Consider the following 23996-nt stretch of genomic DNA (forward strand, 5'->3'; position numbering starts at 1 on the left):
GTGGAAAACTTGGAGGTGGTTTGCTTATTTGAGGTTTGGTTGGCTAGATCTACTCCTTTCTCATTCTAGATCTGGTGCTGTCGGAAGTTCCGAAGATCAACGGAACTTCCGAAGGCCGGAAATTCCGAAGCCACTGACCAGAACTTCCGAAAGTCTCAGCTTCCGCTTTTTAGGTTTATTTTTTAAACCGCCTATTCACCCCCCTCTAGGCCTTGATATACTCTTTCACATGTGTCATCTAGGTCCCTGAACTCTCAAAATGTATTTTTGGGTCACCGAACTTGTCCGAGGGTGTCATATAGGTCCAAACAGGCTCCGACCCGCTCCATCCGCTGACGTGGCATGCCACGGTGGCGCCTACGAGAAGAGAGAGAAGAATAAGGAGGAGAGAGAAACTGACATGTGAGACTCACGTGGCACCACCAACACGTAGACGCCACATCAGCGGATAGAGCGGGTCAGAGCCTGTTTGGATCTATATGGCACCCCTGGATAAGTTCGGGGACCTAAAAATGCATTTTGAGAGTTCAGGAACCTAGATGACACATGCATACAAATTTAGAGACCGCTGGTGCACTTCAAAATGTGTCATCTAAAAATTTTATATTGTGGATATCCAACAACGATCTAGATGTAGCCCAGTCCTTTCCATAACCAGACGCCGAGAGAGTTTATAATCTCCACAGTGTATCCATCTATTATATTCGTAAAAAATGTGAAAAATTACTGGAGTCATCATATTCACTCTAAAGTCCTAGAAATTACCATATTACTTTCATCGTCTCAACATTAAGATGTATTTGTTTTAAGACAATTTCATTCGTATCCCTGTTTTAATATTTACTATTGATTTTGCCCCTATTTTTTATGGTTTTCTTTTTTTGACTATACATAGTTGGTGACCAAGCTCAATTTTTATATTAACCAATTAAACAATCCAAAAAAAGGTTTTTATCAGTGCACTCAGCAGAGGCAAATAGAAAACCAAAGCTCTGATGAATCCTACCCACCAAAGAGGCAAACGACTATGAAAAACAGTTGTGTTTTCATGGCAGCATCTGTTTGGAATGGGGGTTTCAAGATACAATGTATTACCTTTATTTCATTTTATAAGATTTTCTTAGTCCTCTGTAGATTCATATTCATATAGATCTTGATGAATCTAGACACCTCTAGCTATGGAGTGTCAATCACTTTTGCTTAATCATCTACGCTGGAATTTCAGCAGAGAGAGACACAGTAAGACGGCCTCGAAGCATAATTAGTTACCTCGACAAGCTATCAATAGCATAATTAGTCGACGGTGATGACATGGCTCATGTTTTGCGGGTTCTCCATGGAGACAGAGCTCCCCGTCGCCACCGAGCTCGCTGTGTCGCCTCCGACTCCGGCGACGCTCTCCTCTCTACCCTCCCTCCAGCTTCACCCAGAAACGAGCTTTTGGGCTTAGTCTCATTAGTGATGGGTTTTGGGCATTAGATTTCACGGGCCGAAAATATATTTTAGGCCCATAAATTTCTACGTACACATTTGTGCTTAGCTCTACGTGATAACCTTGTTTGTTAGTACGCCTTTCTTACCAAAACAAGATTCGTGAGTTGGTGTTTCTCTTTCGAAGATAAAAAGCAATGAGTTTTTGTTTCTATATTTTTCTAAAAGAAAGGTGTGATAGATCCACGATCAATTGTTGCAAGTAAACCGCAAGGTAAGATTCGTGCAGGAGCCGTATCCTTGGACAGATACTAAATCAAGTCAGGGCTCAGGAGTGCCACGATCGTTAAGGATTATATTAAGGAGAGGGGAAAACTGCTGCTAATTGGACAGCGACATGAAGATGCAATCCAATCCTTTCTGTAACCAGTGGCTGGCTGGGAGAGTTTGGGTTCTCCACAATTTTGTCCAAATGGAGTACTGAGTAGATACTAGAGAGTAAATGCTGCAGATGCTGACTGAAACCTGAATTTCTGGTATCCATGGACCATGGCGACGTCTACCAAGCGGACAGATAAACCCAGCTGGTGCAATTTGGCTCAGTTTATAGCGACAATAAGATGCGAATCGAGGAAGCTAAACCATTCGTGCGTACGTTGAGATCGACACCGTTCACGCGATGGCGAACGGCACGACTTTTGGGGAATCATGAGCTAGCCGTGATCCCAAGAGTTCAGTGAGGTTTTCAGCGTTGGGATGGGGTCAGATATATAGCAAGTTAATTACAATGGAACTTGCAATTAATCCGCGAGTGTCCTGAGGTGTTCACAGAGAGATTAGCAGCTCGTTGATTGATGTTGGTGGTGGGAAAAGGAAGAACGGCAGCAAAAGCAATTGCCAATGCCTTCTTGCATGTCAAGTGCTTTGTGTTGGATCTTCCACATGTGATTAACAGTGTGGCAGCTGATGAAATGGTTGAGTTTATTGCTGGAGATATGATGGAATATATTCCATGCATCTACTCATGCCGTGTTACCCAAGGTATGATGAAATACCGATCTCTCTCTATTTAATTTGGAATATACGCCATTTTAAGATTTAGGACATTTTTGGTTGGAGGCTAACATTGCCTCACATTTTTCTAGAATGGTTAACTTTAGTTTTTCCACACTCGTGGTAAACAAAATAACAAATTAAGCTCAAGCAAAGTTAGGTAAGAAAATATGTATAGTGAGTGACATTTGAGCTAGGTGAATAAAAGTTAGTCAAGTTAAAGTTGTGGTACGTCCTAAACACTATTTACCAAAACTATGACTTATCTAACGTTAGATGTGGTAAAGTTATAGTTATCGACCAAACAAATCTCTTTTAGAGCAAGGCTAATAATATAGTCAACAAGTCGGGTGTAAGACTCTTTGCATCATCCTCTCAACCTACACATACAGTAACTCTTTATAATTAATACATGATCCACTTGTCTCTCTCACAGAGTTTTTTGGTTCTCGTGCCCGAGCCGGCTATAAGCTTACAACCCGCTTCTTCTCTCTTCTCCCATCTATCATCCATCTTAGCATTTAGTCTGCTTACAGCCTACTATTATACTTGCTCGCACAACTAGCTACAGGTATATTTATGCATTTATTATTTTTATTCTAAGTGGTAAGTGAAAAATGAAAACTATCAGAGCTGTTAAAAATATGAGCAAAGAGTATACACCGAAATCAAATAACTTTTAAAATCGATCTCTGCAGAAAAAGAGATATAGGTTGATTGTTTGGCTTATTCAGGTGAAAAGTCAAATGACATATTTGCACATAGCAAGTAATTTTTAAATAAAACTTTTATGTATATGTTCTTAGTGATCTAAAAGCTAATTAATGTAGAGAAATAAACTACGATGATAAAAATCCTAAATTCTACTTTAAATTTAAAGTTAAAATTTTAGCTAATAGTTATAAACATAAGCGAAAAGATGTCGCTGTAAGTACGCTAGCTATTTTGTACAAATGGAGTACGCCATGCTAAGCTGACTCGAGAGGCCGTCAGTTCATCCTTTTCAGTTTTTTCCTGGTCTCCCGAATCGTACAAAGAAACACGGGGATGGTCTCCTTCCACGAACTGCCGGCGTCTTCCATGTACTCACCGGCATGGTGACATTTTCAGATAGTGCAGATGCAGAATGCGTCCTAATTTTCTCACACCCATGGCGACATTTATCACGGCCCAAATATAACCTGGTGCAAATTGGCTCTGCAAAAGCCAATATGTTATTCAGAGACTAATCGCCATGGAATGGAACAGGATGAGATTGGCATATATGTAAGTTGGCCTATCGATGGAACAACTTACAGAACAGATAAGATACGAATCCATGGAGCTATAAACCATGCGTTCCAGAGGTTCTTAATTGTACTGTCAAAGATTAATTGTTAACCTGAAGTACACACATGAATTCTCATGGAATACTTTTCTCTACTTTCAGACAGTGAGTAAACACATTTTTATGAATACTTGCATGTTCATGTCCGGAACTGTTGTCTTCTGTCAATGTGGATGATGTAAGTAAGTACATCAGGGTCAGTTCAGAATTAGACACAAGACGACTTAACCGAACTGCTTACGCACATCGCGTTGAAACGCTTCACCGACTTGTTGACTCCATAGTGCAAATCTAAGTGTCATCTGCTTTTCTTTTCCTGATTAGTTTGGCAGCTTAAGATAGAGAGCTTCTGGCGAACTGCTAGGTTATGGGGCTAATAACGCAGGGGAAGATAATATAACTGCATAGGCACCACTACTGCAGAAAAGGTTGCATACATAGGGACGATTGTTTGGCTTTTTTGAATAAAAGCTAAACGGTATATTTACAAATAAATAATAATTTGTGAATAATTTTTTATATGTGTTATTAATGATCTAAAAAAATAAATTATAAATAACCTATAATAAAAAATCCTAAAATTAACTTTAATTTAAGATTAAAATTTTAATTTTAACTTATAGCGGAAACGAAAACATGGAGCTAATATACTCCTACCAATGGAATATGGCATGCCCCCATCACCAGCACTGTGCGTGATAACCTTAGTATATAGTACTGCCCATTTCTCTCTCTGTTTCTGCCCTGTTTCAACGTGGTGTTGGGCCATGCACATTGTTTTCATGGCCTAATATCTTTCCTGATTTGTTAGTCCGTCACTCAGCCAGTGACCAAGTTCAACTCTGATATTGACCAAGTTAGGTCAGGTACCCTTTAGTTTTTAAATAGTTTGGCGTGGTTAACTTTTTGATATAACATATGAACATTCTTCTAACTAAAAAAATTAGCATGGATATATAAAAATACAAATCATGTTTAAAGTATCTTAGAAGATAAAGCAACTCATAATAAAAAACTCATAATAAAAATTAATGATGCTTCCATGTTTTCTAAAATAAGATAAATGGTTAGAGCGACATATATTTGAAAAATATAGAGGTAGTAATAAACAAGAGAAAACAAAAACACTTGTTCTATCCCTTCGATGAAGATCCAGAGTGCACACAACAGAAGATGCCAAACTAAACTAAAGATACATGCACGGACCGATCTTTTTTATGTATTTATATTTGTAAGTAAAATTTTAAATTTTTAACCTTAAATTTAAAGTAAATTTTAGGTTTTTCACTGAAGTTTATTTTCTGGCCTTGTAATATATATATATATAATTTTTATTCATAAATTATTTTTCGTACAGTTGGCTCAAACACCCCCTACGTTGTCTGAGGAGAAAATTAAAGGTCTACTACACACCAATCAAGAGTCTCGTGTCTTCATCTAAGTTTATATCCATGAGCCAAAATTTAAATTTAACCTTATTTTTAAAAAAAATCACACTTGAAAGATTGATTTAGAAAACAATTAGTTATCTAAAACGATAAGAATTCTAAAAAAAAGATGAAGGCGCGAGCTTAAGAAACGGCTGAGATGAACAAAAGGGTGTCTTTTCCGGTCATGCAGCAGCATCTACCGGCCAATATTCCTTCCCAAGCCTGCGTCTGGTGAATCACCGGATGCTCCGCCTTGAAACTCAGGTCATGCAACCTCCAGAATATGCCGCCTCCGGTTACCTCGTCCCGAAACTATTCTTAATGCTCCAAAAAAAAAAAACCTATTCTTAATGCCGAGAACAACGAGAGAATCATTCAAAGAGTTCAGATTAGCACTATTGTATGATTGTATCCATGTTCACGTGTGCTGGTGATCATGTCCCATCCCAGCTCAGTTTGTGCCTGATCATTCACAAACTGCTGCTTGAAACCGCCTACCTCGGCATAGGAGCTGTGCATTATTATTATTCATGGAGTATACAGCACTACTTAACAGAGACATGAGGCATGAGTAGCAACACAATCACAGCCTCACAGGCGCAGCAGCATGCGGGGCATGATCTTCTCATAATCCAAAACTACAATCTGGGACATCCTTTTATATTTCTCCATTGGACTGCTGATAGTTACTATCATGTTTTAAAATATAATAATTATCGGTCATTTAGGATAAAATAAAAAATAAAAAATTCTTTAGTTAATTTAATGGTTAATTTTTAAGTTTTGGATTAAATTTCATCTGATTGATTTTATAACCATTAGAATGATTATAACAATAAGTATCAGCGTGAAAATACTTATATTATATAAAATTTGAATATATATTTTAAAACGAACGAAGTAACCACGACGTATTGATTAGGAGTATTTGCTTTCGCCACGACGATACGATACGAGAGTTTTAAGCTTTAGCTTTTGTCGCACCCATCCACAATCGGAGTAGTAGATTAGTATACTGTAGTAACTTTTCCTTTTGACTGAAACCTGTCAACAGTAGTCATCATCATACACCGTCACGCTGACGACCTTGGTGAGAGTAACGGCCACGTTGGCCCCGTCCGCAGATGAGATCGGGCGGGCAGGCGAGATTTGCCCGCACGCACGTTTTGCCCCCCGACGAGCTCTCTTTTCTTTCTAACCGCAAGCAGAACCGACCGACCCCAATGCCCTTCCCGTTTCACCGAGAAACGCAACGCGAGTTGCAAGGATTCACCGAGCGAGCGAGCGAGCGACCGATCGGTCCGTCGCTTCCACTCCACCCCGGTGGGGGAGCAATAATCCACGGGAATACCGGGGAAGCGAGCGAGGCGAGGCGCGCGCACCAACCGCCACCACCGAAGCAGCAGCAGCCACCGCGCGTCGGGGGAAAAAACCGTGAAACCGCACGCGAAAAGAGGGGAAAAAGCGCATGCCCCGCGTGGTCGACGCCGTCCCGCTGCCAGTGAAAAACCAAGCGCAGCCGCGGCCGTTAATAAAACGGACGCACGCACGCACGCAGCTGAGAAGCCCGAGTTAGGCAAACCCCCACGCTAGTTTCCACTCGGCGCGACACAGCCCGATGCGACCCTCCCTCCCCGAGTGAAAAAAGAGAGAAGGGAAATTAACGAGCCCTCACTCGTGTCGTGTCGCGCTTGAGCTGAGCTGAGCTGAGCTGCCACTGCGCAGCGGAGGATTCCGGCGGCTGGGTCCGAGCGGATTCGCGGCTGCGGCGGCGGCGGCGGGGAGATGTCGCAGCATGCGGTGTGTTGCGGGCCCATGTTCTGGGTGTACCTGATGTCGTGCGTGGGGCTGGTGATGTTCGCCGGCCTCATGTCGGGCCTCACCCTCGGCCTCATGTCGCTCAGCCTCGTCGACCTCGAGGTCCTCGCCAAGGCCGGCACACCGACGGACAAGGACAACGCCGGTACGTCCTCCCCCTGACTCTACTGCTGCTACTGCTGCTGCTTTGCCCCGTGCGCTGATCGCCGCCTTCGCGCCGCCGCAGCTAGGATCCTGCCGGTCGTCAAGAACCAGCACTTGCTCCTCTGCACCCTCCTTATCGGCAACTCCCTCGCCATGGAGGTACGCCTCCGAATCCCTCCTGCTGTTTTCCGATCCCCTGTATCCAGACAGAAGCTGATGGCTTGCGTCGGCGGCGTGTGCACAGGCGCTGCCGATATTTCTGGACTCGCTCGTCCCGTCCTTCGGCGCCATCCTCATCTCCGTCACGCTCATCCTTGCCTTCGGTGAGGTGAGGCATTGATCCCTCTCGCTTTGCTTCCATCATGAAAAAGGCCCTTCTTTTTCCGTGTCCCATGGCAGGCGCGTGGTTGGCCCTGATTCGGTTTCTCCTGCGTGTCGCAGATCATGCCGCAGGCCATCTGCACGCGCTACGGGCTCAGCGTCGGGGCCAAGGCGGCGCCGGTTGTCCGGATACTCCTCATCGTCTTCTACCCGGTCGCCTACCCAATCAGTAAGGTGCGCCTGCTTGTGCCGCCGGCTAGCTGTTTCGTTCCTCTTGTTTGCTTGCAAAGAATTTGGGGGAGGAATTGGAACCTTGCAGTTGGTCACTTGGCGCAGGTGCGCTCACAATTCGGATGGGACATCACAAGTGGCCGACCGCAAGTAGGATGCAGATCGGTCACTCACTGATTCATTAATTAATTTTCCAAACAGGGGGCCTGTCCCATAATCATTTAGTCATCTGCTTACAAAATTCTTTGTATCTGGTGAGTAATTAATTGTAAATGTAATCTGTCCCATTCCCAATTGGGCCGGAACAAGTAATCATAGCCGTGAAGCAAGAAGCATGTTTTAGTATTCTTTTCCTCTCGAAGACTAAGTTACGTTTTGGTATTATCAAACTTATAGACAGAAGGGGGAAGTGACTACATATGTGTGAGTGTTTGAGTGGTGGTTAATTTAAGATGAAGTATTTCCGTTCGCTTGGTAGTGTAATCATTTCCTGCTAAAATAATTGTTTTCTGGATCGGTGATGCTGCAAAATCATATTTTGACAAAGGAAGGCAGCATTTACTTGTGGCAGCAAAGTACTTATTGTCGCAAATATATGATTAGTCTGTCAGAGCACGCATTTTATGCTAACCATTTCCTTGATTTTAATACAAAATTAGCTTTGGTTGGAGGATGCATAAATGTGCCCCATTTTTCACTAATACAGTGTCTATTGATTCATATCTTTTCTTTCCCAGTTGTTGGATTGGGTACTAGGAAAAGGCCATGTTGCACTTATGAGGAGAGCTGAGCTAAAGACTTTAGTTGATATGCATGGCAATGAGGTCAGTTTTACTCTATTCTGTCTACTCATTTATGGTAAACACTAAACAGTTGTAGCTCTTTACACTTGGCAGTTTGCATCAACAGTTGGTTAATTTCTTTGTCACAACGACTGTTTGTGGCATCCAATAGTTGATCTCGAGAGGCCATATTTTAGTAGGTTCTAGACAACTTTTTATGCCAAGTTATAATATCTGCTGTTATATAGATAATTGCTTTATGAGTGTGCATCCTACATGCCTCTAATCTTCTTCTGGCTCCAATAATATTCTCTGAGCTACTTGTTCTGCAATGGCTATTGGTGCTTTTCTCAGACAAATATTCATAAAACTTCTGCTGTTTCACTTTGTTCTTAGGCTGGCAAAGGTGGAGAGCTGACTCATGATGAAACCACTATCATTACAGGAGCTTTGGAGATGACTCAAAAGACTGCAAAAGATGCCATGACTCCCATATCTGAAACCTTCTCACTTGATATAAATGCTAAGCTGGACCTGTAAGAATACTCCAATTATTGTGTAGTGTCTGTGTGTTTTGAATGACGTATTCTATTGATGCTACTGTTCTCTTCTTGACAGGCACACAATGGGTATGATCATGACAAAAGGGCATAGCCGTGTCCCAATATACTCTGGGAGTCCAAGCAATATTATTGGCCTTATATTGGTAAGCTAAATTTTATGAACTACATTAACTTTTTTTGGTGCCAGAAATCCTGTTGGCTAATCATCTTCTGTTCCCTATAAACATATGGTTTTCATGTTATTTACTCTTGCCCGACGAAAATTATTTTTTGCCTAGTAAAAATGTTACTCTTGGAGGGATGTTGTCAATGATCAATGGTTGGAGCTTGAGCTGCGGTTCTGACTGCTTTGTCAATCACGCTTTTTGTTGTGAATAAGATTGCGCATATAGACATGATTCAGACCTTTTTGGTTTAATTAGAGAAGAATGTTTTTGTTGTGATGTAATATACTTTATAAATTCATCAATTATATTCTACTTATCTGGTTGAAGAGTGACGCCTTTGCAGCAGTCATTCGATCATGCCATTTGATTAATTGTGGTATCGCATACTTCAACGAAATACATATATGACGAATTTGGCACAGCCTTGGGTACTAGAAGCTTCGGGTCTTCCATACAAGATGCCCTTAGCAATTCAGAAGTTGAGGAAACATTTACAAATTTAAGCCTTTCTAAACAAGTCCTAATGTAAAGAGCATGATAAAATAAACAATGGAAACTGTGGAGTCAGAAGATTTGATTGCTTACGAGTAATTCACTTATCATTCCTGATCCATTGTCACTTCCTGGACATCCTGAATCTCAATGAAGTAGCCAATCTTACCACTTTACTTTCATGTGTTTATGTCTTACTATTTGACCAATAAGCAAAAACCATCTCATTTTCAGGTTAAAAACTTAATTACTTGCCTACCTGAGGATGAAGTGCCCATTCGAAATGTTACTATCAGAAAAATCCCAAGGTATGAAATTTTAGTGCTTTATCAAATTGGCTATTTGCCTGTTTACCCCTTACTATTCCTCCATAAAATGCTACTACATTTCATTGGCTTGATTAAAAAATGTATCCACTATTTACTTTCTCTGGGTTAGAAATCGAAATCGCATTTGCAAATGCATAGGCATGCTTCAAGAAAGCTCAAGGCTATGCATATATAGCTAAAGTTGACAAGTTAATATTACTAGTTCCATGGCTTAAACTGAGTGTAAACATGGTTCCCACGTACTGTGTACATTCTTTGGAATTTATTATAACATGCACTTCTGAATATTTAATGCTTCTATGCTCTATAAAACAAGAGAACTGTTCTCAGATATTTGGAATATCTCATTTAAGGAAGATATACTCAATGTTGCCTTGTAGTTTGTGTGCATCTTTCTCCTAATAAATGTTCATTTGTTGTCTTCTAATTTTTATAGGGTGGCAGATGATCTTCCTCTCTATGACATTCTAAACGAATTTCAGAAAGGTCACAGTCACATGGCTGTGGTTGTCAGACGCATAAAAGAAGCAGGAGCATCCATTGAAAAGACTAACAGTGACAGATCAGATTACAAAATTAACAGTGGTAGATCAGATTACAAAATTAACCCCAAAGATTCCCATGCTGATGGTACATACTTCTCTATTAGCCGACGATGACACTTGTTTTCCCAGGAATGAATATTGGTTGGCTTTGTCTGATGAATTAAATATACCCTTAGGTTTGTCACCCTCTCCTGTGAGCATTGCTGGAAGTCGTCGACATAACATTGAAAAGAATGGAGATGTGCGCATATACAAGAAATCAGAAAAAAGGCGGGATAATATTCTTGATTTCAATAGTGGTCCACTTCCAAGCTATTCATTGGATGAAGAAGCAGTGGGGATAATCACAATGGAAGATGTTATGGAACAATTGCTACAGGTTGGACATATTCTTCAATACAGCTTGTTCTTAATTTATATTTTTATTCGAGAACAGAATATTTCATTTTTCACATCCTGATGCTCTTTTGAGGCCACCATTATTTTTCCATTTATTTAACTAAATATTTTTACTGTTCTCCAACTTATGGGAGCAACCGTCAATTTAATTCAGCACGCCATTGCATTTTTTAGAGACATCTGGTTGTTTTTCTATAGGTAGAAAAGAAACCAGAAATTTTTCGTAGATCTATCATTCTCTGTTTAATATGTTTGGTTGTACATGCAAACTGATGGAAAATTATCTCGGCAGGAAGATATCTTGGATGAAACCGACGAATATGTTGATGTACATAACAAGTAAGCTGCTCCAACCCTTGTTATGAGAACCTCCAAAGTGGTGAGAGGACTAACATTTCTTTGTTTTTGTAGGATCAAAATAAACATGCTACCTCTGGGCAAATCATTGTCGCCTACCATATCTCCCAGCAACGGTGGACATCAATCACAAGGACTCCGGAGGACCCCCATGGCTTCTCCACTGTCACCATACCTTCATGGTGGCTCCATCCTACGTTCCCCTGCCTCAAACCATGCTCAATCTCCTGGGACTTTACCCACAATAGTTTCTCCTGGAAGATCACCTGCTTCTCAAACTCCTTCGCGCAGTCCACCAAATTCTAACTCGGGTGAGTAGTAAGTAGCTTGGCGCTTATGCAGATTATACAGGCTATTCCTGGCACACTGTGTCACATATCATTTTATTTTCAATTTCTTTGGCTCCAACTGCAAGGTAATTGTTATGATCTACTTGTAATAAAGGTTTAGGTTGCATTTTTAACCCTTGAAAGTGAAACAATTGTTGGTGTCCTATACCATGCTCATAGTTCTTCTGTTTCCTTCATAGGTCTGAATTCGTAAAACGCCATTGGGAGCTAAAGAGCTCTACGGACAGAGTTTCCTGGATATGTCCAGATATCAAGATAACATAAACAGACTAAGGCATTTTGAGTTTAGGACTAAGCTACACAGATCAGCGTCTCTCTTGTACTGTCCGTGCTTATTTATTGATTACTTGCTTGTATATATACATATGACTTAGCATATGGACATCGCTATGGATGAAAGTCCCGGTATCTACTGGAGAAGTATTTTTGTCAGCTTGCAAGTGTTATTGCAGAGGAAAGCTTGAAGATAAAATGCTGCAGGAGTGCACTCTATATGTAGTATGCATTTGTGTTGTTCCACATTATTTTAGATGACTTTTACGGTACAATACGGTGGCCGAACTCATGGTGGCTAGCGGTGCCATGCCTGAAGGACAACTTGGAACGGGGTACAGTGAGGAAACCCCTAGCAATGTTTCGCTATATGTTACAAATTTACAAGATTGCCCTCCCCACAATAGTATAAAAGGACAGTTTTACCCCCCTTTAATTTTATATTGCTAGTAAATCCTATAGCATAAGGCTATGCATAATGCTCCACCATGACGAGTGGTTTTAAAGATCCGCATCCAATATGAGTTGAGGTGGAGAGAGAACGAAACTCAGTATATTCTGCAAACTCTAGACCACTAATAACACATGCTAAAAGGAGCAATGGTACATGACCCTCCACCAAAAATGTCTGCCATAGCTCTCACTCGAAGGAAATCATCCCTATAAACTTACCAAGGGCACCTAGAACTCTCTCCGGTCTAGGTGTGTGCTTGCGGAAACCCCGTTGTGCATCATCCGGAAGCTCTCCTGACCATAGCCGCACATCGCGAAGAAGACCCATTGGCACCCACCGCTCACTGCCCGAAAGCACCACAGACCCAACCTTGCGCCGCCAGAAGCTTCACTAGCCTTGCCAACTCTGCTGACTCTCACATTCCAATCTATACCGCTTGGATCTTCTCTGACAACCCTTGTTGTCTCGATCCTCACTGTCTGGACTCTGCTAGCCATTACTTCGATCCGCGTGCATTGCTATCGGGAAAACATTGGGGAGCTTTCACCATCATCGATGGAGTGGGAAGGGGAGAAGAGTTCGATGGAAAAGGGGAGGGAGACTTTATAGTATTTTCTGGATTTAAGGGCTTATTCGTTTTGAATGAAAACAAAGACAATTACTAAGGATTGAATTCCTTTAAAAGTCATTCAATTTGTAGGAATGAACCATAGGAAAATGAAAAGAAATTTTCTCTTCCTACAATATATAGAGAGAAAACATAGGAAAATTTTCATCTATTCAAACCTCTTGAAAAAATTCCTATAAATTGGTGTTGCCATACATCCCTATTCCTCCATCTTTCCTATTCGTTTGGATTGAAATTTCTCCAAACCGAATAAGCCCTAAAGGGTTTTAGTGTGAAATCCAAAGTTTTGATGTAAATTGAAAAAGAATGAAGAGTAAATAGAAAATTACATGGACTGGCTTAAAATTTAGTCACCTTGAAGCCACATAGCACTGTGAAGGATGGAGGCGTGTTCTCAGCGTTCGTGGCGATCACAGATCTTGCATTGTTCATTGCCTAAGTTCCCTTATTTTAACCAGCAAGCAGATGACGCCATGAGGCAGCTATACTGATTAACGAGCATGGTGTTGAGACTGAAATTAAAATTACATAATCAGATCGCAAAGAGCAAATCTCATAATTATCGACTGGACCGTCAAGCCAGCCACTAGATAGTGCATTTACCAGTCCAATAACAAGGACAGTTTTCTTGAAAAGAAAACGGATCAGGTAGTACTAGTAGTGCAGATAAATGCACTGCAACCATTCAAAAGTGCAAGTGTACCGACCACCTTCACTGTAGTCCCATTCATTCTAAAATACAGTATACTTTTAAAATTTAAAGTTTGTTTCATAATATAAATGTTTTAGAACTAATTAAAATATTACTCATTATATCAAATATCAATCATTTTTATTCTAACGCATTTTTATCTTACATCCACCTATAGTATTAGTAAGATTTCTTAAAGGGTTACGAAAAGGACATTAAATATTTTTCTACTTAACTATAATTTTTACTAAATCTAAAAATATTTATATTTCAAAACGAAGAGATCAGTGTTATAGGGTCTCCTCTACTTCTATTCTGTAGTATTGTAGGCTCTTCTCTGCTCCTAGGATCGGATTGTGTTCTTTTGTTGAATGAAGATAAAAGATTATTTTATTTTTATAGTTATTTTATATAATATAAATGATGAAATTAACTGTCAGAGGAATAAAAGAACGCAGACGGATCCCAGCCGTTGGCTTTCGATTGGGACGCCCATGGTTGATCACAATCGCCATCCTACAATTACGATTTTACCCTGTTCTAGAGGATTTGCATGTGAATATCCAACGCGTGCAACCGAAGGCATACATGCGCCCTCTAGATGAGGTCAAGATCATCCAAGAAGCAAGAAAAGCTTCTAGATTCCAACGCTGGCTGCGTCTTCCCCGCGATCGCTTCGTCAAATCCGCGCGCGCGTCGTGTCGTGTCGCGTACGCGCGCATGCGTCGTCTCCTTCCTCCACCACTCGCCGTCGATCGCACTCACTCGCTCACCACCACCACCACTTTCTCCGGCCGGCCTCTTCTAGCTCGCTATATCGCGACCAGTACGCTCTGCTACTAGTACTCAGTTACTCTCGTAGTAGGCCATGCTCCAGGCCAGCTCGGAGGCGGCGGCGGCAGGGATGTGGGTGCCCGGGATGAGCCCGCAGGGGGTGGACGCCGGGTCGGCGAGGGCGCAGGAGATCGCGCGGAGGAGGGAGGAGATGCTCGGGATGCTGCGTGATCTACCGGAGTCGGAGTACGAGCTCTCGCTCACGGACCTCGTCGAGAAGACCGGCGGCGCCGTGGCGCCGGCTTCGCCTTCGCCGTCCGAGGGGAAGGAGCAACCGGGCCCGGGGGAGACGGGGCGGACGTCGTCCGGCAGGCAGCAGCAGCCGCCGCCGCCGGCGGCGGGGAGGCCGGAGAGGAGAGGGTCGGCGAGGCGGCGGGACAGCGGGGGCAGCAGCTTCCGCAGCAGCAGCGACGGCGTCCTGCTTAACTTCTACATGCCCCGCTCCCTCACCCGCAGCTTCACCGCGCCGCGCCCAGCTGGGCCCGGCCGGCCGCCGTCAGTCTCCGGCGGCCGGAGCGCCAGTATCTGCTCCGATCGCAACAAGAGGTGACCAATCAAATTCTCTCTCCAAACACTCTAATACATCATCAATACCAATTCAACACCAAACTTCATCAACTTGATTGCAAATTAACCACACCAATTAGCTGATCCTGATTAAGGACAAACAGAAATTTAATTCGTTAAAAAAATTCATTTCTACCATTCAATTAGCTGATCCTGATTAGGGACAGTATTGTAGTACTCCCTCCCATGGCGTAGGACCAATCAAACCCGTAGATTGACAGTCAACAAAAACGAACAAAAAGCTGAGTAGTAATCATCAAAGCCGGCACGGCAATTCCAAAGCAAAGCAACAAAAGTCTACACAGAAATGGTCCTGGTCTAGGTGCTGCATTCGCAGATCGACTGGTGCTTGTATGTACGTTGCACATCATTCCAGCTGTTACTGTTTGGTACTATATACCCTACTCCCTCCGTCTCAAACCAAATAATTTTTCAGTTTTTATATACCATGTTTAACTCTTTATCTTATTTAAAAAAATTTACGATTAATAATTTTATTTTTATTAGATGATAAAACATGAATAATATTTTATGTGTGACTAATTTTTTAAAATTTCTTAAAGTTTTTTTAAATAAGACGGATGGTCAAATGCTCAACAAAAAACCGAAAAGATTTTTTTAGACGGATGGAGTACACAGTACAGATTATAGCTTCCGTCCCCAAAAGATTTTTATTATTAGCTCATTAAAATGTCTTTTACTTTTTATCAAACCCAATGCATGTATATTCTATTTCTCAAACTAGTGTATTTGTCTACTAATTTACCAAACTTAATAATTGCTTTAAAACATATGTATAGCAGGGAGGGAGTAGAATCTTGAATAACAAGTGATTAAGATGATAAATGGTATGTAAATAGTAGCAAAGATATTTATATTTTTAATTAAAAGTTTAAACTTTAAAAATAATTATACATTGATATGGATATGGACTACTAAGTAAATGCGACGACCTACCCCGTGAGTGACCCGCTGTGTCCAAACAGATGGTTACCACACAACCACATGCGTTGGGACAAGGGAACGTCTCATTGAATGCGTGGACCAGCCTGCGTTGTTATCACGGTTGAGATTGACTTTGCTAATGGCGATGTGAAATGATGATGCAGGGAGAGAGACGGCGAGACCGTCCGGTGCTGGTCGCTGCTGTGGGATCGGCGGTGGCGCAAGTCGAGCCGGGGAGACCACGCCGGCGAGTCGGCCATCCGGGCGGCGATCCTCAAGGCGGCAAAGCACGACGCTTCTTCCCCAAAGAAAGTCTGAAGTTTTGCTGCTGGCTTCCATATGTTTTGCTCTTTAGCTAGCGGCAGACTATGGGTGTATCGTTCGTTGTTGATGTGTGTGGTTATGTACATACTTCAATTCGAGTGTGATATGGTAGTGTTAATTTTGTGTTTTGTGAATTGATTGTGTATGTAAAAGTAGAGATAGGCATATGGAATGCTTTCATAACTCAACTTCAGTTTATAATGGAAGGCGAGGGAGATGAATCATATATATCGTTTCGGAAACATTCTACAAAATTGAGATGCGACATTGAACAGATCGACTGTCTGCATAGCCCCGTTTTGCTTCCATGCCTTGCATTAGAAAATAATTTAACGGGCAGTACCAAGAACTCCAAACAAGAGTCATCTATCTCTAAATCTACAAGAAAAAGAAGGCTACAATCCCAATCATAACCTTATAATCTCACCCCAGATGGCACTTACAACGAACATACATATCAATATGTTCAACGAACAACGATAGCCTAAAATAATCCTTATTTATCATCATTCCACTGGTCTTATTGAAGAATCTTTTTTTTTTCTTCGGTGAGGATCTTATCCAAGAATTCTGCTGTTGGCCAACCAAAATCAGTCTCTGCACCTCTGTATCAACAATTTTGTGGAGGCTCATATTTAGGTGATAGACAAAACGTGAATGTGCTTTGCAAACTATTAATTATTAAAAGTACTTACATTGAAATTCTTTATCATTGGAAACTTTTATCCAAGATTCAAGTGTGTTGATAGCCTTTCCAGAGCGCTGTGTCTCTTGTGCTAATGCTACACCATCATGCAAACTACTTACTTTACCACTGACAAGAAGAGAGGCTGCAGCATTCAAAACCTATGAAGAAAAACAAATTGATTAATGTTTTGCATAGCAGTACAACTCAATAGGTGCAACTGTGCAAGCTTCCAAATATGTTTTATGAAATGGTCTAAAGAAAATTATATCATGACACAAAATTAGTGAGCAGGTAAGCTTTTTGCAAGGACTGGTAAGCTGTTTATAATAGGGTGCAATGCATTGCAAACTCCATATATTGAAGAACTTATCAGATATCCATATGTGAAAGATAGGCTAATCACTGCAGAATTATGCAAGTTTATCAGGAAAAATGCATTTACTTCCGTCAGAATGTTTAAAAGGGAAAAACAATTGGAAAGGGAAGATATTGTAATGATTGGACTTACAAGAGCATCTGCAATTGAACCTCTTTGACCAGCAAGGACATCCTGGAGAACTTTTGCGTTGAACGCTGGATCACCTCCTTTTAGATCTTCCAGCGTGCAGCGGGGTATACCGAAGTCCACTGTATTATCACATAAGTTTAAAGAGTGAGTATAATATGCATAAAGCATGCCAAATGATAAGGCTAAACTCAAATGACCCAGTCGAATTGCATAAAGTACATCAAACAAACAGTCTCTGCTTCTATGAGTTCTGAGGAAAAAAACATAGAAAAGCCACATACATGGATCGAAGAGCATTTTCTCAATCTTTCTTGGTGTGACATCAAGGATATATCCAGGGCCTAAAGAAATCAAAGGAAAAGGAAACCTCAGTTAAATAGAGAATGCTTAGTTTGAATATCCCTAGGTAATTTGTTGAAGAATCCTGGAAGTTTAGCAGCAATGCAGCACAGTGTTCAAGTAGATACACTAGTAGTTGTCCATACCAAGTGGGCTTATTTCATCCAGACCCTTCGAATGGACAACCAATGCTCTCTTCATTCCAAATTTCTGAGCTGCCTTAGCCATCTTGGTAACCTATGAGTGCAGGAAAATCTGTTCATTAGTGATGACCAACGAACGGTACATGGAAAAGGCAGTAATTGCAATATAGAGTTTGTAGCAGGACTATTGCCATGACATCTCAAGAGACATGCTCCTACTGTGTATCTGCTAGTCCAGTAACAGAAATATTTGCTACAGATGGATTTCACTAAAAATTGTAAAGGAGAATCTTATATCTGAACTCTGAAGTAAGGCAAGCTTGGTTCAACAGTTTGACAGTAGATGCCTGATGCTTGACTCTAAGGTTTTTAATATTAAGGTCTTTAATATAAAGTATAAAATGTATGACAATAGTAGTTGATGATCATGTGGGTCGTATGGAATATTAAATTGTCATTTTAAAAATGCTTTACCTACATATCATACTATTTATGCTTTGATGATTTGATGTTATAGTTACTAAGAAGAAAAGAATAAGGAACTTACTATGTTCTCATGGTAAACACCAATAACAGCGTAAGGCACCCTTGCTGGATTCAAGAGAGGACCAAGGATATTGAAAACTGTCTTTATTTTCAGCTTCTTCCTCACAGGTTTGACAATTTTCATTGCTGGGTGATAATTTGCAGACATCATGAATCCAACACCCACTTCATTGACACACCGTTTAATACCCTTAAAAAGGAAATACAACAATAATATACATGAACAATACATCAATAATATATATAAACCCCACAAGGTTTCTCAAGCCATAAGATGCATATAATAGTGAAGTATAATATGTAAAATATGAAAAGGCAGGGGTAACCAGCCTTTCCGTGAATGGAAGAAACAACCATATTCTATACTACTATAAAGATGAGCAGTGGTGGTGGTGGATGATGGTGAATCTGCCACCTACCCCACCACCAACTCCCTACCATTTTTTAAAAGAAAAAATAATTATCTATACTACTATAAAGATGAGTAGTGGTGGTGATGGATGGTGGTGAATCTGCCACCTACCCCACCACCAACTCTCTCCTATTTTTTAAAAGAAAAAAATAATTATGATCTATATATCAAACCACTTTTATTAACTCTATTTATTAGCATGCTAATGATATTTTTTAATAAAATTCCGCTGCAACGCATGGACGATATGCTAGTATAAATATAAAAATGGAATGCACTCACAAGTCACAAGAATCATTACATAACCATATGACACAAAGAGTGACTATATCTAGAATTACTAACTACTCCTTTTGTCCACAAATACATGTCACCAAACTCCCATGAGGTTACTAGAGATGAATCTAAATATATAACACCATCCTACCTCAGTTTGTGACTACACAAACAAGCTATGTACTTCATTATTCAATCACTGGAATCCAACAATTCAATTGTGCCCTTTTACACTGATAGGCTAAGCCTAAACAGATGATAAAAGCATAAATAGAATATCTAATCTACATATCCATGCTGTAGATTGGAGTCTTGGAGATGACAACTAGACGAATGGGGCAAGCTTCTGCATCTCGGTCAGATGAAGGTTGGAGGTGCCAACCTCAACACTCAGTGCAAATTCAGCAACCTATACCTTGCAGTGGTAGAGAGATGGAGGACTGGTAGGGGGCATAGCTCTCCCTAATGTATCCTACCATTCTATACACACTTTAGCACTAGAATGAGTATCGATCTAGGCTCTGATCATTTGGCTACAGTTGATAAGCCAAAGCCACGTGAACAAAGCAGCAAAAAGTAATTTGTAAGTAAAACATTTATATTTGTATTATTGATGGTTTGAAATCCAATGCTGGAAAAAGATTGCGATGAAAAAAGAACAGAACCAATTCCAAAATTAACTTTCTAAATTAAAATTTTGATTACGGTAGATAAGCCAACAAACAGACAATGAGATTGCTATCATTTGGTGCACGCTATTATGTAATTCCTACTGCACAAAAAATTTTCTAGTTCCGCTACCAGTGCTTGGTGGATGGGCAGCTCGGCGATCAGCAACACACCCTCAATGTTGGTGCAAAGGCTTGAACTGGGTTATTTATTATAGGTCTAGATATGAGTGTTGTAGCTTCACCATGTTCCTATCCTAAAATCCATCCCTCACTTTATGTATCGTGTGACCAAATCAAATCACGTTTTAGTGCTGTGGCTATGCACTTGAACCTTGCAATCCACTGAGTGCAAGTGGCATACTTTTGTAGTCACCTTTTTATTATAAGACAAAAAAATATATGCATGCTGTGACCATCACACATCATCTTTAGATGAAGGGAGGTTCTTGGCTTTATGATTGTCTTCGACTATTCATGGTCTTCTTTTCTCCGGGTGGCTTGCAAAAAGGGGGTCATGCTATTTCAGCTTCCGGTCCATATGTACGATTACTTGAGATTGAGAGAAAAGGCAAACAATCAGACACATAAATCACTAAGTCAAGTTGGAAGTTGAAGATCGAGACTACAAGGTGGATCTACGCCTTCACTTTACATCCTATTAGAGGCGGACGATCTATCCACGAGGCAAGATCCCAATACATGGGGGGCATGAATGGTACTAGCGCTACAGAATACAGGAACATAATATAAATGCTAACAAAGAATACTGTAGCGCATAACCAGGCAGCACTGCAGCAGGTAATCACTGATCAATCAGGCAAGACAACTGTACCTCGGGTCCCAGCTCGATGTTGACCCCCAGCGCCTCCAGCACGTCGGCGCTACCGCAGGCCGACGAGCTAGCCCTGCTCCCTTGCTGCAGAGAACGCAAGGAAAAAACACATTAGTGCATAATCACCACCACTACCTCCTAAAACCAAAAGAGCAAAACTGACGAGGAAATGGCATGCCCATGCATAATCTGATTCCCACCAACAAATCAAAGGGGAAGTGGCCAATACCTTGGCGACTTTGGCGCCCGCCGCGGCGGCGAGGATGGTGGAGCCGGTGGAGATGTTGACGGTGTCCGCGCCGTCTCCGCCGGTTCCGACAATGTCGACGGCGTCGTCGAGCCCCTCCACCCGGACGCAGCAGCTTATCATCGCCTTGGCCAATCCCACGATCTGAGCAAGTTGACAAACACGGATAAACCCCACTCCATCTCCGGCCGGCACAGAAGAAAATCGAATAAAAAGAGTTAGAACGGCGGATGAGGCAATGAACCGCAGGCACCCACCTCTTCGTAGGTCTCGCCCTTGGCCCGAAGGAGCACGAGGAAGGCGGCGATGCGCGCCTCGTTCTCCTCCTGCAGCAGCAGCCGCAGCGTGGCCTCCGCCTCCTCCTGGGAGAAGTGGTCCCCGCCGATCAGCGCCTCCAGCACCTGACAGCACCACCACCACCACCACAAAACAAACAAACGGTTGAAACGCGCGGGGGGCCCAAGACGAGGATGGGGGGGAGAGACATTGCGGGCGGGGGTAGCGGGGCCTCACCTTGTCGAAGGAGGCGGTGCGGGGGGAGTCGGAGGCCAGCGGCGCCTGCACGGCGACGCGTGCCGGCGGGAGGCGGGCGGGGAGCGGCCGCGCGTGGCGCGGCAGGAGGAGGTGGGACCCGGGCCCCGGCGCCGGGGCGAGGGGCTTCGAGGGGGAGGGGGAGAGCTTGAGCGACGACGCGGCCGCCATTGGAGCGGAACTCAACTCCGCGAGGGGGGATCGGGATTCGCTCGCTCACGTGGATTCAGAAAGAAGAAGAGGAGTGTGGTGTGGTGGGGGCGCGAGGACCCTCTCCGCGAGCGGAATTTGTACGGGAGGATTTGCGATTGCGAGCCACCAACCTGATTTCATCTGTCTTTTTCGCTTTTATTTATAACTATAAATAAATTTAAAGTTGATTTTGAGTTTTGCACTAAAATTTATTTTGCTTTTAAATTGTTAAAAATATACTATCTCCGTCCCATAACAATCTCATTTTTCGTTTTTCCGTGTCCAACATTTGATCATTTGTCTTATTTAAAATTTAATGCGATTAATATTTTTATTATTACTAAATTATACTTTATACATGACTAATTTTTTTTAAGTTTTTTATAAATTTTTTAATAAGACGAATGGTCAGACGTTGGATATGGAAAAAAAATAAAATTATTATAGGATGAGGTAGTATATAAAGAATTTGTGTACAAATATATTGTTTGACTTTAAAACTCCCAACCAATCACCGCTTCTTAGTTCTTACTCATCTTTTTTTTTTCTTGATTTGATGTAGGAATAATATGCATCACAATTATGGAAACTACAGCGGCGTAACTGCATGAGCCATGAGCTGATCCACAGCACCTTTGTTTATAGTTTTCTAAAAAAACACAATCTTAGCATTCCTCTGTCCCATGTAATATAAGGCTGTTTGTGAAACACGTTGTTGAATAAACATGTGATAGAGAAAAATAAATATTCTCTATTTTTTATGTTGTAAGCGTTTTGATTATGTATAGATTCAAGTATATTATATATATATACTACCTCTGTTCTAAAATAAGATTATTTTTAATTTTTTGATACAATGTTTTGACTCTTCGTCTTATTCAAAAATTTTTTGCGATTAATATTTTTATTGTCGCTAGATGATAAAACATGAATAGTACTTTATGAGTGACTATTTTTTTTAAGTTTTTTATAAGTTTTTCAAATAAGACAAATGGTCCAACGTTGAATACTGAAAAAACAAAAATAAAATTATTATAGGACAGAGGTAGTATATATTTATATATAATATATAATCTGTTAACATTCATATTAACTCAGACAATGTTATATATCTTGCATCTATTTCAAGTAAGATTTTGAGAGTAATATAAGTCTAAACATAGGATTAAAAAGCACATAAAATAAAAATAATGAATAACCGTTTAAATAGATCGCATGGAAACATCGAAATCTTCCTCCTCTTGAGCAGTTGAGCTATTCCAAACTAATTTCATAGGATCCTTCAAGCCTCAACTTCGTATTGACCAAATATAAACCTTTTTCTATGGGATTTAATTCATACAAATACCTTATGTATTTCGTAGAAATCAAGTGGTCCTATGTATTCTAGTAATAAATAGGAGCTTATATTTTAGGAGCAAATGAGTATAAAATCACATATACTCCACTGTAATGTACTATTATGAATTCTTTTCTCTCTCTAATATTTGAAGATGGGTCACGAGATATCGCATGTTCAAGTTCTACTTCTACGGTACTTTTATTATCTTACAGAGTAAAATATCTCACCCGATCAGATTGTATATGTTGCAATCGGTGAGTAGTTTATATCTGCAGTATATCTGCTCATGTTCTTAAGGTCTCCAGTCACCCTTTAAGACATCCTGCACGATCAGATCATTATAAAATGAGCTTCTGTGCACGTGGAAATCACGCTTTTTTTTTTGTTAGCTTTGGTTGTTGGAGGGAAAAAAAATCGTCGTCGTGAGCTCCAGGACTGTCTGCCTCTTCGGAGGCGACCTTTCCAACGATGTGGCTGTGGCTGCTGCCTGTCTGTATAACTGCTGACCCGTTGTTGCACAAACATCACAAATCCAACTTGCTCACCTCTTCCTGTCACCACCATGATCTGTGTAGCAAACAAGGGACGGAATGGCCTACCTGTTGGCTGATGCTCGCTTCGCTATCTCGCGTATCACATGGCTTTCTTTTCAGTAGTATCAGAGATTTCGTTTTTGACGAATGACATGACGGCTCCCGTTGTACTACCAGTGTTTTCGTCGAAAGGGTTCATACTTCATACTATCGATACCAGAACATCGTTAATCGCTCACGAGTAATTCTTCAGATTTCGCAAATAAAACGTTGATAAACCA

General features: G+C 41.2%; 3 protein-coding genes across 3 annotated transcripts; 2 read left to right on the top strand and 1 right to left on the bottom strand.

The window, feature by feature from the left end:
• The first annotated feature begins 6820 nt into the window (after positions 1–6820).
• On the top strand, positions 6821–12455 carry LOC102699939 (DUF21 domain-containing protein At2g14520-like). Its single transcript, XM_006649245.3, has 13 exons — positions 6821–7204; positions 7286–7362; positions 7448–7531; positions 7645–7758; positions 8493–8579; positions 8934–9073; positions 9156–9243; positions 9994–10067; positions 10525–10718; positions 10810–11012; positions 11325–11371; positions 11444–11700; positions 11919–12455. Exons 1-13 carry the CDS (start codon positions 7027–7029, stop codon positions 11930–11932), a joined length of 1557 nt encoding a protein of 518 aa, XP_006649308.1. The 5' UTR covers positions 6821–7026; the 3' UTR covers positions 11933–12455.
• A 1909-nt stretch (positions 12456–14364) lies between these two features.
• LOC102720589 lies at positions 14365–16798 on the top strand. Its single transcript, XM_040522166.1, has 2 exons — positions 14365–15165; positions 16296–16798. The coding sequence occupies exons 1-2, from the start codon at positions 14654–14656 to the stop codon at positions 16447–16449; spliced, it is 666 nt and encodes a 221-aa protein (XP_040378100.1). The 5' UTR covers positions 14365–14653; the 3' UTR covers positions 16450–16798.
• LOC102720865 (anthranilate phosphoribosyltransferase, chloroplastic) lies at positions 16716–21917 on the bottom strand. Its single transcript, XM_040522165.1, has 10 exons — positions 21631–21917; positions 21375–21518; positions 21100–21261; positions 20871–20954; positions 18681–18869; positions 18137–18227; positions 17933–17992; positions 17652–17770; positions 17151–17301; positions 16716–17060 (listed from the first exon to the last, which is right to left on the bottom strand). Coding segments are annotated over exons 1-10 (1191 nt in total). The 5' UTR covers positions 21820–21917; the 3' UTR covers positions 16716–17058.
• Between the last annotated feature and the right edge of the window lie 2079 nt (positions 21918–23996).

Source organism: Oryza brachyantha, chromosome 3 (genome assembly GCF_000231095.2).
Source record: "Oryza brachyantha chromosome 3, ObraRS2, whole genome shotgun sequence".
NCBI classification, from domain to species: Eukaryota; Viridiplantae; Streptophyta; class Magnoliopsida; order Poales; family Poaceae; genus Oryza; species Oryza brachyantha.